The 14,394-nt window shown below is 40.2% G+C and overlaps 1 protein-coding gene across 2 annotated transcripts in view; it reads right to left on the reverse strand.

The window, feature by feature from the left end:
* The window catches only part of PARD3B (par-3 family cell polarity regulator beta), a 1,051,931-nt gene that overhangs the window by 439,928 nt on the left and 597,609 nt on the right, over positions 1 to 14,394 (reverse strand). For both annotated transcript variants that reach the window (XM_032637435.1, XM_032637436.1), the window contains 2 exons: positions 10,160 to 10,292; positions 2,997 to 3,093 (listed from right to left, as the gene is read on the reverse strand). In XM_032637435.1, the coding sequence (XP_032493326.1) occupies positions 2,997 to 3,093; positions 10,160 to 10,292 (230 nt within the window). The remainder of the gene's footprint in view (positions 1 to 2,996; positions 3,094 to 10,159; positions 10,293 to 14,394) is intronic.

The following is a 14,394-nucleotide window of genomic DNA, read 5'->3' on the forward strand; positions in this document are numbered from 1 at the left end:
TATAATCCTTGTTGTACACAACTAAAACCCAATCTTATCTGCTGAACTCCCACAATAAGATTTTACTATCTACCAAATGAAGTCTGATCTCCTTATCCTTGCTTTTTGGGCATGATCATCTGGCCAATCGGCCACGATAGAAGTTGCACAAATCAACTTACCTTCCTACCTCGATCTATTCCTTCTGCCTTTGCCTCTCTCTGAAATTCTCTTCCTTCTGGGGCTCTTTTCGTGTCCATGCTCCTATTCATATTTTAGGGTTCAGCTCAAGTATCACTTTTCCCCCTAACATCTTCCCTGCTTCCTGTACTTGGGAATACTCTCCTTTCTCTGCCTCAGCAGCTCGGGCGTTTTATCTATGTCTTCTGGTAAATATCACTTTGTACCCTGAGTTCTCGTTTGTCACTTTTACCTATTAGCCGACCATCGTCTTGAGGCTAGGGTTTCCTTTTGGGCTCTTGGACCCAATTTTAACAAGTGTTGGGGGGTGGGGAGCGAGGAGTTCTCCCATACTTCCAATAATTCTAGGACAGCAGCAGGGTTTTGGAGAACTCAGCTAAATTCTGACACTATCTACCTGGAGATTGCATCAGATCCCACAGGTTGAGGGCTCAGTCCTATACGACTACCCCCCATACTCCACCTCAGACACCAGTTTCAAGCTCAGGTTGTCACCTGTGCTTCAGACTGATGGGCTACAGATTGGAGGTTCCACAGACCCCTTCTTGAACTTCAGACACCAGTCACAAGTCCAGGTTGTTACCTCTACTTCTGACCAACTGGCTATAAATCAGAGGTGCCCTAGACCCCTCCTTGGGTTCGATTAGTTTTTGATAGTGGCTCTCAGAACTCAGAGAAACATGTTACTTACTAGATCACTGGCTTACTGTAAAAGAATATAACTCAGGAACCGCCGTATGTAGAGCTGCCCAGGGCAAAGTATGTGAGAAGAGGCTCCGAGCTTCTATGCTCTCTCTGAGTGTGCCCCTCTCCCCACATCTCCACATGTTCACCAACCCAGAAGGTCTCCAAACCCTGTCCTTTTGGGTTCTTATGGAGGCTTCATTACAGAGGCAAGATTGATTAAATCACTGGCTACTGTCAACTGATTCAAGGCCCATCTCTCTGGATGGGACTGAAAGTTCCAACCCTCTAAGCACAAGACGGGCTCCACTGGCAACCAGCCCCTTCATTAACATAACATGACACCTTAATCAGTCTCAATATGGAGGAAATTCCAAGGTTTTTAGGGATCGGTGCCAGAAATGGGATTAAGGCCAAATACGTTTATCTTATGAATACAATACCACAGGTTTATATCTGACTTATCTCTGCACTATTCCAGCAGTTCTGTGCATATACGCTGGGTAAACAGTAAGGTAGAATGAGTGAAATTATTTTTAAAATGGATTTTTTTAACATCTTTATTGGAGTATAATTGCTCTACAATGGTATGTTAGTTTCTGCTGTATAACAAAGTGAATCAGCTATACATATATATATATATATCCCATATCTCTTCCCTCTTGCGTCTCTCTCCCTCCCACCCTCCCTATCCCACCCCTCTAGGTGGTCACAAAGCACCGAGCTGATCTCTCTGTGCTATGTGGCTGCTTCCCACTAGCCATCTATTTTACATTTGGTAGTATATATAAGTCCATGCTACTCTCTCACTTCGTCCCAGCTTACCCTTCCCCCTCCCCATGTCCTCAAGTCCTAAAATGGATTTTTTAATGCTACCAAACTCATTTTTGATTCAGGATTGAGGCAAGCAATGCAAATAAGCATGCAAAATTAAAAATGTCCAGACTTTTGCTCAAGACACCCCCAGAGATACTGATCTAGGACATTATTGTGATTATCAATCGAGTTCAAGAAACTGTATTTGAGTAAAAAAGTTGACCTCAAAAATGTAGAAGTCGGAGATAGGTAAATATAGGTAAGCTTCTGGCTAATAGAGTTAGCTGTACTCTTGTTGTATTGCTTTATTTTTAGCAGATTGAAAAAAACAAAACAAAACAAAACAAAACAAAAACCGTAATAGTGATGTTTGAAAGAAAACAGCATTGCTGCAAGAAAAATGAAAAAACTTCACAGGATTATCATGGGACACGAATGGAATGAAATATCCAGTTTTTAACAGCCATAATAAATACAGAAAATAGCAAAGGACAAGTTAATGATTTTTAAAACTCATCAGAAGAACAAAATCTATGAATTCTACTAGTCAAATGGTGTGTATGTTAGTAAATCTCTCTCATGCTTGTGTGATTCTAAAAATTATTGATTTTTTGGTTTCTATTACAGAATGGATATAATATTGGGCACTCTTCAATAGTTTAGATTATATATGGTGCTGCTTTAATTTTTAGATTCCATTAACTTTCTTGGAACATTTATTTTTAAAATACCTTTAGGGTTTGCCAATTGCAAATAAGAAAGAAAAAAAAGTTTTATGTCTTCTCAGTTTTGTTTCATACCTTCCCATATAACTTTTTTTGTTTTTTGAGTTCCACCTCTCTAGTTTTTAACTTGGTAAAAGAAAATTCATCAATTTTCTCATATATCTTAATAAGATATGATGAATCTTAAATTCCAGGAAGCAAAAATGAACAATCTGAGGTATTAATATGAGCTATGAGAAGTTTTCGCTGGAAAGAAATTACAGATACTATGAGATCTCCATCCTGGAAAGAACTAGAATTACAATAAGGTTGCTGGGTTTTCCCAGAAAAATCATACCAGGGAATATTTATGGTATATCACTTTTTTTTTTTTTGCGGTATGTGGGCCTCTCACTGTTGTGGCCTCTCCCATTGCAGAGCACAGGCTCCGGACGCGCAGGCTCAGCGGCCATGGCTCACGGGCCCAGCTGCTCCGCAGCATGTGGGATCCTCCCGGACTGGGGCACGAACCCGTGTCCCCTGCATCGGCAGGCAGACTCTCAACCACTGTACCACCAGGGAAGCCCCTATGGTATATCATTTTATCGATACCTGTGGCTGTAATCTTCAAGGCCCAATTCCAGAACGGGATGTGGTGGAGGAGGAGGTCCTCCGCTCTCAGCCCATCCGTCATTGGGAAGCAACAGCTCTATAAGCAAAGAACAAATAAAGCTGTAGTAAACAGGAGGCAGAACCGTCCAGCGCCTGGTTTTGTTTCAGTCCATCTCTCAGACGTAATTTTCACCAACACAGAAACCAGCCTTGAAACAAATAAGTCCTCACACAGCACTGAAGGATTTATATGCACGCTAATACAGCCTGTACGGGGAAAAGTAAGCCTGATAATGTGACTTGCTGGCAACCCCTGGCAAGTGAAGTCCTTGCATCTTAACTACCTTTTCCCACCTAGGAAGGGTTGACACATATTCACTACCTGTGATTTGTAGAAGATTAACAAGCCATTTCTTTTATGACAACGTTTTTGTAAACAAGACTCTATAATGAATGCTCTGGATTAAATGGTGATTTAAGCATTTGCCTCAGTGACAAAAAGTACTTAAAAAAAACATGAGATACAGTATATCTACTCACCATTTAGACACCATAGAGGTAAAAAAAAAAAAAAAAAATATATATATATATATATATATATATATATATATATATATATATATATATATTCTTTTTGCATCTGTGTTGCAGTGGAAAACCCTGAGTTCGGGGCCTCGGAAGCAAAAGGCTGGGGTCTGAGTTCTAGTTTTCCTACCTGCTAAAAATGTTTACTTTTTCAGTCTATTTCATACAGAAAAACATAGACATGTATACTGAATATTACAACAACTAATAACAAGGTTTGTTGAGATCTTATTGTGTACCACACACTGAGCTAAGCCTTATGTATCGTTTAATCCTCATTACTAATGAAAATATTAAATAATGTATGAAAAAAATTATAGAGCATCGTGATTAAGAATATAGTTTGTGAAGCAAGACTGCATGTTTCCAATCTTGTAATGCTGTATGAACTTGGGCAAACTACTCAACTTCTATAAACCTTGGTTTTTGTATCTATAAAGTAGGGATAAGAATACCTTCATTGGAGGAATACAAGGATTATATAAGAGGGTGCATATTCAAGCAGTGATTTATAAGTGCAATGAGTGCCAATGAGTAAATAAAGGATTATTATTCCGTACACCATAAACTCTGCTGTGGATCTATTACAGTGAGATATTTGTAAATGGTAGACTCTATTGCTAGAACAAGAAAATCATCTCTTTGTCCTTCAGAAATGCTGCTGGTAACAACCACTCTGACTTGCCCACATACCAGGTCTGATGGTTAATTTTATGTATCAACTTGACCGGGCTCAGGGTGCCCAGACACTTGGTATTCTGTGAGGTTGTTTTGGGGTGATATTAACAATGAAATCAGTAGACAGGGAAAAGTAAATCGTACCCCCCCTTATGTGGGAGGGCCTTATCCAATCAGCTGATGTTTTGAATAGAAAAGGTTGACCCTCCTTCAATTAGGAGAGAATTCTTCCTGCCTGACTGTCTTCAAACTGAGACATTGCCTTTTTCCTGCTCTTGGATTCAAACTGAACCACTGGCTCTTCCTAGGTCTTGAGCCTGCTGGCCTTCAGACCAGGACTACACCAGTGGCTCTTCTGGGTCTCAGCTTGCCCACTCACCTTGCAGACCTTGGGACATGCCTGCCTCCATAATCACGTGACCCAATCTCTTACAATAAATCTGTGTATGTAATCTATATATACATATACAAACCCACGAACACACACACACACACACACACACACACACACACACACACACACCACTGGCTCTGTTTCTCTGGAGAACCCTGATGAATACACCAGGGAAGCACTTGCTCCAAGCTCTGCCCCAGGGACCAGTATAAAATGGAGGCAGTTCTAGCAGTGCTGACATGTCCCAGGGGATGAGATTTGAAGCAGGAATCTGGTAAGTAAGATGATCAGGGTACAGAAGCATGAGGAGCAAAGGCAGCCAGCAATGTCCCCCTGCACTGTCCCGACTCCAGTGATCTGGTAATATGGCAGCAGTTAGGCAGCCAAAGATTTGCTGAGAGAAAAAGGGCAGAGGGTCTACAAGATAAACTGGGACAAGGGACATATTGGAACAACATCTTTTCCATTGGCTCTAATCACTCATCCTCAACTTCTCAGTCCATCTTTCACTGGTGGTAAACATAGCTGTGACCACGTAATTGCCCGCTCAAAAACATTGTAGTCACACACAACTGCCTACGGAATAAAGGTCTGTGTCCCCAGCAGCCAACTTTATCTCCTATTACACATTAGCCACTCAAGATTATTTATTGCTCACAGACCACAAGGCCAGGTTTTCCTACCCCAGTGTCTTTGCTCATATAATTGCAAAGCCCACTTCATCCATTAAAGTCCCACCCTTCTCCCAAGGTCCACCTCAAATATCCCCTTCTCCATGAAACCTTCACTGTTGCTCTGGGATCTGTAGGTACTTTTATAACAGTGGTGGAGAATATTAGCGCTCCCAGTGTCTGTGTTCTCCCTTTTTTCCTGAGCACACAGCTAGACCCCAGACCCCATTTTCTAGCCCTCTTTGTATCTAGACTGGTTCTTGCCAAGAGAATGTGAGTTACTGTGGTCAATGTTGTGCCCGGTCTCAGTGCTTAAGGAAGGGTGTATGCAACTTCCCCACCTTCCCCGCAAATCCCATCTGCCAGCTGCAACCATGAGTGGATGAGGCACCAGAAGATGGCCCAGCTACCAATGGAAGGAGCCCAAGTCCCTCAGTTCTCCCTGGATTGTGATTTGAGCAAGAAATACATCTTCAATACCTTTATCCACTGACATTTTGGCTCTATCTGTTAATATTACAGAAAATAATTCGTGTGTAACATTTACCACGTGCTGCTTTTGCAATGAGCTATCTATTGGTCTATCACCTATTTATCTACATTCATTTCTCTTACTGGACCACAGGTAACTTCCTCCTTGTCCATCTCTTCCTCCTCTCCTTCCTCTTCTTCAGCATCTCCTCTGGTTTTATTACGATCATTAACTTTCATTCTTATTTCATTCACATGAATAATCTATGTGTTTTTAAAGTAACGATAGATGCAGAGGTTAGTATCTTCTCTGATGACTCTTTATCCTTGGTACTTTTTAAACAACAAATCTAGTTGCTGCAAAGAATATTTTTTTCCCCTCTTGGCCCAAACACCTTTGTTAAGCCCTTTATCACCGTGAAAGTCTGGAATTCTTATCCCCTAAAAATAGTATTTCTGGATCTCACTGAGTGTACAAGGTCATTTTATATATCGCCTGTGAACGTTGCACCTCTAGTCACTACTTCATCCATGACCAAATGACCCTTATTTTAATCACCATCTTTTATTGTTGTGACTTGTTTTACAGGATCCATCCTGCCAGGGCCAGATCAGAAAAGAAGGGCAAAAGAGTTTGTGCCTTTAGACTAGAACTCAGCAAGCTATGGCCCTGGCCCCAAACCGGCCCGCCAACTGGTTTTGCACATAAAGTTTCACTGAACACATTCATGCACGTACTGTCTATGGCTGCTTGCGCACTACAGTGGCAGAGGTGACGAGTTGCGAACGAGATCCTATGGCTCACAAAGCCTGAAATATTGACTACGTGGCCCTTTACAGACAAAGTGGGCTGACCCCTACTTTAGACTGTTTTTGAGAACAATAACAGCATTGTATTCATCGTTGCAGCCTAGCACATTCTGCACAACGGAGGTATCCCAGAAACATCAGGAAAATTGAGAAGTATAATTCAATTTCTGATCATCACTGCAGCGGCAGTGCCTTACGTGCTATAGGGGGGTGGATACATGCAGGTTCCCAGGAGGGAAGATATTATAAATAATCACACTATTATGTGTCTCTTCAAAGGACCCCAGGGCACATGGATCCGGTGGGACAGGACATAGAACCGAAACATTTGATTTGGGGTATGGATGAAAGTCCTGAGAAGACCTCAGTGGGTGATCCTGGGCAGACTTGAGGCAATGGGCTACTGGGGCAGCGGCTGGAGTTTGTGTGAACTGAAAGTGGGGAGGAAGCAGGAGTAGAGCACAAAGGGAAGATGAGAACCATTAAAGGAGAGGGAAAAACAAACCAGAGGCAAACTGTACTTAGGCTGTAACTTGGCCCAGGGTGAGATCTGCCAGCAAGATTCTTCAGAAAATGCAGTGTTTGTGCACTTCATTACCATTCGAATGCTTAATAGGATTTTATAGTAAACCCCTGGGACACAACCTCCATCCTATTACCATCTTGGAGCCCTACACTCATTCCACTGCGGGCACTGTGAGCAATTCTCCAACGCAAATGTGAATTTTCTGGTGTTACAATTTCTACAAACGTTAGTTCTAAAAATGCCTTTTCTCTGTAACAGCTTGACAGGAATATGTATATATAAAAAAATAACAGTGGAACAATGGGTGGTAGTACTATTATTACAAAAATAGATGGAACACAGCATATCAAGATTGGACTTTTAAATATACAAAGTAAAAGAGGAAAGGGAAAAAAAAAAAGTTAATGTTTTGGCTGTAACAGTTCCTCTCCTCACTAGACATTACATTTTGTCAAGTCAATCTTGTCTTTCTAAAGGAGCTCCTTAAAAAGGCTTGGTGGTGGCGAGTCAACACTCACTCAAGTTTCATGAGTCTTTGAGGCCTATGGCCACCTCGTGTGCGTCGGAAACTCGGGCACTCTCAATGGTTCTCAAAAATGAAAATGTTATTAACGCTACACAAAGATGTGATGGGCATGATATTCTTCTACAGCATCATGTCTATAAATTCTGTTATATACATTTTTTGGTCTCTCAGTCAATAGGCTTATATAAAAAGAAAGAGCATTCCATCTACTGGCCTCTTATAATTAAAATATAACAAATCTGTGCTTTGATAAGCCTAATTCTTATAACCAAGTATTATATCACAGATCCCCAAGGAAATAATGACAATAGATTTTCTGTGCTTTTTAAAAAATAATGTTTAATGGGGTCACTTCTTAAAACAACTGGATTTTCGATGTTACCTTGGAAAATTGAGGTGGGAGGAGGATGTGTAGCAGTGACCTTATGGACCGCGGATCTATGTCTCAGGAGGGAGGGAAGAGACAGAACCTCCCAGTGGTTCTGTGCCTAAAGGACTCTAATTGTTCAGTGACATACAAACTCTGAACACTCTACTGAAGTTCCAAAGTATTACTGCATTTTATTTTTAGCGTGTGTTTTGGGTGGACTTTATTATTTAAAATTTTTTCTCTGGGTGGATCCTTACACTATATCTAGTTCTACAGTTTCATTATTTTAGCCTTTGCTAGCCTTCCTAGAGATAGTATCCCATTTCCTTGAGGACCTCAATGTCTTCTAAAAATACACTGCGTAATTATCACTTCAGCATCGATATTTTATAAGTACTGAAAAAGACAGAGGATGGGAGGTAATGTGTCCAATGTTCCTTTGGACATCACTGGTGTAATTAGGAATAAAACCCGGAACTTGGATTGTCACTGGACCACATGTTGCTTGAGAATTAAGTGCCAATCAAGTTATATAAAGGCTGGAATGTTCTTGATCATTATTTGGACGCGGTAGAGAGAAGGCTCTTCTGGTGTGAGGGAAACTCGCTGTTCCTTCCCCAGATTCTCCTGCTATTGCGACTGAAGGACTCAGAAGGAGACGCTGCTTTGTCAAGAAAACTTTTAATTTTATTAAGATGAGGAAAGACATACTGGGTGTTTCTTTATCTGACACAAAGTGAAGTCAGCTTCTAAGGGTCACTCTTGGGATGAGGTGAAAGAACAGTTTCAAGAGACCAATGTAAGACAGGGCCCATGCTGTGGTTTAGGGAATGACCTTGAGTCAGAGAGACAGGAGATGTATTCGGGTTCTGCAGGGATTATATATGGTGTTGGGTTAGTCATTTACTCTCCTCTCTATTTCTTCATCTGTAAAATGAGGATAGTAATACCACCCACTTTGAGTGTGCATGTAAACTGCTCACCACTGTATGTGACAGTAAACAATAAACGATCACAGCTGTTGCTGCTACTCTCACTGAAACAGAGGAATTCAGAGGAAAAAACATCCCATTCAGAGGAAAGAATTTAATTCTAGAGGAACCTCAGATCTACAAGTCTGTTCTGATGGAGTAATCTCAGAGTCTAGAAATTGTTCCCCCATCGTTAAATTTGGGTAACAGCTTAAGTGTAAATAAGGGATTGACTATATAAACAGCACCTCCACTCACTAGACTACTGAACGTGATGTTATGGAATATTCAATGACATAGTAAGATGTTCATAATGTGTTATTAATTAAAAAGCAATTTCCTAAACATTTAATATATATTTCATTTTATTTTATATACACATATTTACATGAAGGAAACACTTTCAATATATACATAATGTTATTGATCAGTATCTCTGACTGAAGTATGAGTGCCACTAAATTTTCCCTTTATTGCTTTTCTCTTAATTTTCTGTCATGAATATCTATTGCTTTTGCCATACAAAAAAGTAAAGTTACTAAAGAAAGGAGACGCAGGGAAATAAAAGAATTCTCTTGGTGGCCTTAAGTATAATTTTTGAAAAACAAAGAAGAAAATCCAATTTCTTTACATGTAGAGCTCTACTAGAAATGTGATCCATACAAGATAGTAGTAGTGAGGCAATAACAAAAACATTCCACCATCATATCATGGTCTCGATTCACAGTATTTACCGCTCAGAAACAAGCATAAATCTGTGAACTGTGTTATGACCACTTTATGATTTAATACTATTCCATATATCAATATTTTGTAAGTTTAGTTGTTATTTACACTTGGTAACTTCCAATATTAAAAGACTTAAAAAAAATATAACGGTTTGTCATTTTGTTTCTCCAGGCATGGTTTTATTTTATATGTAACCCTCTATGTTTGGGGCAGCAAGCATAGAAACCGTCACTTAAACTTTAGGCAATGCCAGGAATCTGCTTCACAACCTGTGAGTGAGATCTCCCACCCACCTCTCATTTTCATGACTCAGAGTAACGAAGTCTGCACTTAGTCTAATTAATTCCCCTTTGTTCCTTTTTTTTTTTCTAAATAAACACTCTCCTGTTTTCTCACACCACTTGCAGCAGATGAGAATGGATAGAATCTTACCTTTCTGTTGGTTTTGTGGACTGTAAGTGCCAAATGGATGCCATGTACTATTATCATTTCTCCTGGAGGTGGTTACAGCATTCTGACCGTTCTCAAAGCACGGCTTAGAAAACGCCCCACACTCTGCAGGTTCCTAAGGGATGAAAATTAAAATGACGTTAGCTTATTTATTTATTTAGTTAGTTAGTTAGCTATTTAGTTTCGGTACGTGGGCCTTTCACTGTTGTGGCCTCTCCCGCTGCGGAGCACAGGCTCCGGACGCGCAGACCCAGCGGCCATGGCTCACGGGCCCAGCCGCTCCGCGGCATGTGGGATCTTCCCGGACCGGGGCACGAACCCGTGTCCCCTGCATCGGCAGGCGGACTCTCAACCACTGCGCCACCAGGGAAGCCCCACGTTCGCTTTCTTAGTATGTTCCAACTTGGTCAATGGAAGCAAAGTGAAAGAACGATCAATTTATGAATAATCTTTCAAGAGTCTATCGCACGTAAGTCCTCGACTGTGGAAAAGCAAAATGGCCCTATCAGTTAAAAGATCTCTGAACAGGCAATAAAAAATACTGACAATGTGGTGTTAAGGCTTAGGAGTGCTGATGGCAAGCACAAAAGTAGATTAACATTATTATTCTTTCCCACCACTTACAACTAGCTTCTTTCAAATCTTCTTCCATCTGGGAGTACAGCTTGTGGCAGTGTCAACATAAGAATGCAGTTCATGCCAAGGGTGTTTCTCTGCCAACCAGCTGGTTCCTGTCTCCCTCTCCCTTGGTGACTAAGTGTATATGCTCTAGGACAAGTCAGAACCCAGGTAGGTTTGTCACTGAAATGTCATGAGCGTGTTCCACTGCAGACACTAGGCCTTTTGGCCAGGAGCTAAAATAAACTGCTGGGACAATGCCAGACAGTGGTTCTCCTGAGATTTTTTTCTCTTCTTCCATATTTCCCCCATCTGTTTTGATTTGGATAGTCTGTAAACAAATTCAGTTTCCTTAAAACTGCTAGCTCCAGAATAAACCGTGTTCCACAGGTGCTGCCGAAGTACTAGGAATGGGCCGTCCGCAGGGAGCTCTAGTGACTTTTCTAGAGGAATGAGGCACAGAGAACTGGGGTTTGCTCTGGTTCATACTGTGTGTCTTCTAACAGATTTCAAAGAAGTAATTTGAAAGCCATCTCAGGGCCGTTCCCTTGACCATTTGTGAGAGGAACATTCCCCAAACACAAACATAGATCTGATCCCCAAAGCTCTTTCCTTCTGAAGAAGAGCATTTGGCCCAAACAATGCATTTGATTTCTACTTTCCTCTTTAGTTACAGAAACTCGGTATCCTGCTAGCTAAACAAAATATTCAAAACATTCCATGCATGCATTATTCATAATTAACATGTTTTCGGCTGCTGAAGGTCCTTTAGCTTTTTGTCGAGGCTTAGAACACTTTTTCCACACCCAGTGTTACCTTTTGCCCCTGGTTCATTAGTCAACCCAAGCCTGGGGCAAGCTACTCCTAAATTAAAGCTGGAGCCCTGGAAGGTAGGAGAGGTAGGACCTACCTTGCATAGTAAGTGCTTTAACAACAACAACAAAATTTTTTTTCTGCTTTCCCAGCTCTTTGATAAATGATGCAATCAATATCCCAACAACTGATCAGTAACCAGCCTAATTAAAATATTCAGCCTGTAAAACAGAGCTGTCGTGGAGCCTTCCATTAGTGTCCCAGCCAATAAAAAATACAATGGATTTTTAAACATATTCTGCTTCCACCAAGCTGAGCTTACAGCTCAGGGGAGGGAAATGTTTTGGGGAAGGAAAAAAAGAAAAAAAAAACAGGTCATAACCCGTTTTTTAATACCAAGTCTCTAGGCTCAAATAGAATTACAATTGAACCTCAAGCTCATCCTTTGAAAAATATGTTTCTGTTTAAAACGATTTTGATTCAATCAAGGGCTCATTATGTATTCTTCACGAGGTCCTCATCAAAACTGTTTACATATCTTGTACATCTGGGTAATGTGGGAAAATACCCAACGACAATATATTTTGACTTTTCTTAAGTAGCGTCTTCAGTATTTTTTTTAATATCAATATAATGTTCAAGTAACCATTTTGGTATTCTTCCAAAATCTAACTAATTGATTTCCCTGAATATATGAGCAGAACTGAGGCCATTTCTAGGTTACAGATTCTTTTTTATTGTACCTGAGGGCGATTGCTGTTCCACTGAAGAATCCTCCAAAAACACGAGCACACAACATATATGATTTGACACAGCAAAACAGATTTGGGATATCAAATAGCTACAGATTTTTTTTTAATTTAATAAAGATTATCTGTACATTAGGCTGCTGTCTTTATATGAAAAAAACACTCTTTAATCTTCATAGGTACCACAGAGATTCTCACTAGTTGAGAGAGCCAAGTGCCTGCTCATCCCCCATGGAAAGCATGTAAATATTAGGGAAAATAAAAATGGATCTTGGTTAAATGTCCTCAAAAAAAAAAGCTTTTTGTCCCATTTCTTATTCCCAATTGAGTCCCCAGTGAACAGTATTAACAAGAGAAAAACAAATACTGTATGCTAATGCATATATATGGAATCTAAAAAAAAAAAAAAGGTGCTGATGAACCTAGTTGCAGGGCAGGAATAAAGTTGGAGACATAGAGAATGGATTTGAGGACACAGGGTGGGAGGGGGAAGCTAGGGCGAAGTGAGAGTAGCATGGACATATATACACTACCAAATGTAAGAGAGATAGCTAGTGGGAAGCAGCCGCACAGCACCGGAAGATCAGCTCGGTGCTTTGTGACCACCTAGAGGGGTGGGATAGGGAGGGTGGGAGGGGGACGCAAGAGGGAGGGGATATGGGGATATATGTTTGCATATGGCTGATTCACTTTGTTGTACAGCAGAAACTAACACAGCACTGTGAAGCAATTATACTCCAGTAAAGATCTATTAAAAAAAAAAAAAGAACTACAGCGACAACGACAACAACAACAACAAAGACACTCCCGAGGATGGGCAACCAACTGAAGGCTTAGTACTTTCTTCTGATGAAATAATTGTCAACCCAGCCCAGAGTGTGAGAATTAAAATGAAAATACGTGCCGTAAAGGATAACGAAAACAGACAGTACTTATCCTCTAGGCATTCACATATTTTAGAGAAAGACATGAAACAAGGGAAGATGAGAGGTGGAGAGGTGGGGAGGGAACTCTTTTAGCAATCATGTTCATTTCTTTTTTTTTTCTTTTACTGTTTCTATCTACACAGATATGGAATTCTTGAGCAGTGTATTCCAGACTTTTCTATTAGTTGAGGTATCTTTGTCCCAAGACATCTTAAGGGAGATCTAAAACACAGATGCATGGAAGGGTGATTCAGGGGTCTACAGGTCATACTTCACACCCGCATCCAACAAGTGGGTTCTGTGGAGGTCTAGGTCTCTCCAGTAAGAACCAAATTCAACCAGAAAGCAGCCTATTCTCTCATGGTAGGAAGCAAGCGATAAGGGTTTCATGACTATGTACATAAGTAAAATCCCTTAAATATTCATGGAAACCTCTCTGTCACTTAAGCAGACACAAATGTTGGAAATGAGTTGGTTCATTATACATAGTCTCCAGTAATTGGGAAATTTACATTTATTTAACATTTACAAGGTTATGTACAGAAAAGTTAAAAGGTAGTTACTCCTTTTCAACAGCTGATAAAATGACAAAGTAAGATATAGTTGATAAGTTCACTACTTCAGCTTATCCTCTCAGATGAAGTAGGGTCTCAGATGCAACTTTTATCCATTCATTCAACAATATATAACAACTGTCTACTACTAGGTGCTGGGAAATGAGGATCTATGAAGGGATAAGGCAGACAACAGTATTGCTATCTATAAGTACAGAGCATTCAACTATGTATGTCTTTGCACAGCCAGGAAATGACCCACGTGGGATTTGAACTCAAGTAATCCAAAACTCCAGAGCCCAACATTTTAACAACTACCATCCCCAACTACCTTCCAGTCTTAATTTCAAAATCTTTTCATTTTAAAATGTTTAAGTTGAACTTATTATTAAAACTAATATTTTATATTAGTGTGTTTTAATAGGATTCTATTTTAACTTTGTGTATTACTGTATCACAAAAACATTATTTGTCCTTAGAGAATATATGTGTGATTTGCTGATGTTTCTCTCAACTCTTAAGTATTATCGACTTTTTTCTTATCTTTTCTTAAAATA

Source organism: Phocoena sinus, chromosome 7 (genome assembly GCF_008692025.1).
Source record: "Phocoena sinus isolate mPhoSin1 chromosome 7, mPhoSin1.pri, whole genome shotgun sequence".
Taxonomy (NCBI): Eukaryota; Metazoa; Chordata; class Mammalia; order Artiodactyla; family Phocoenidae; genus Phocoena; species Phocoena sinus.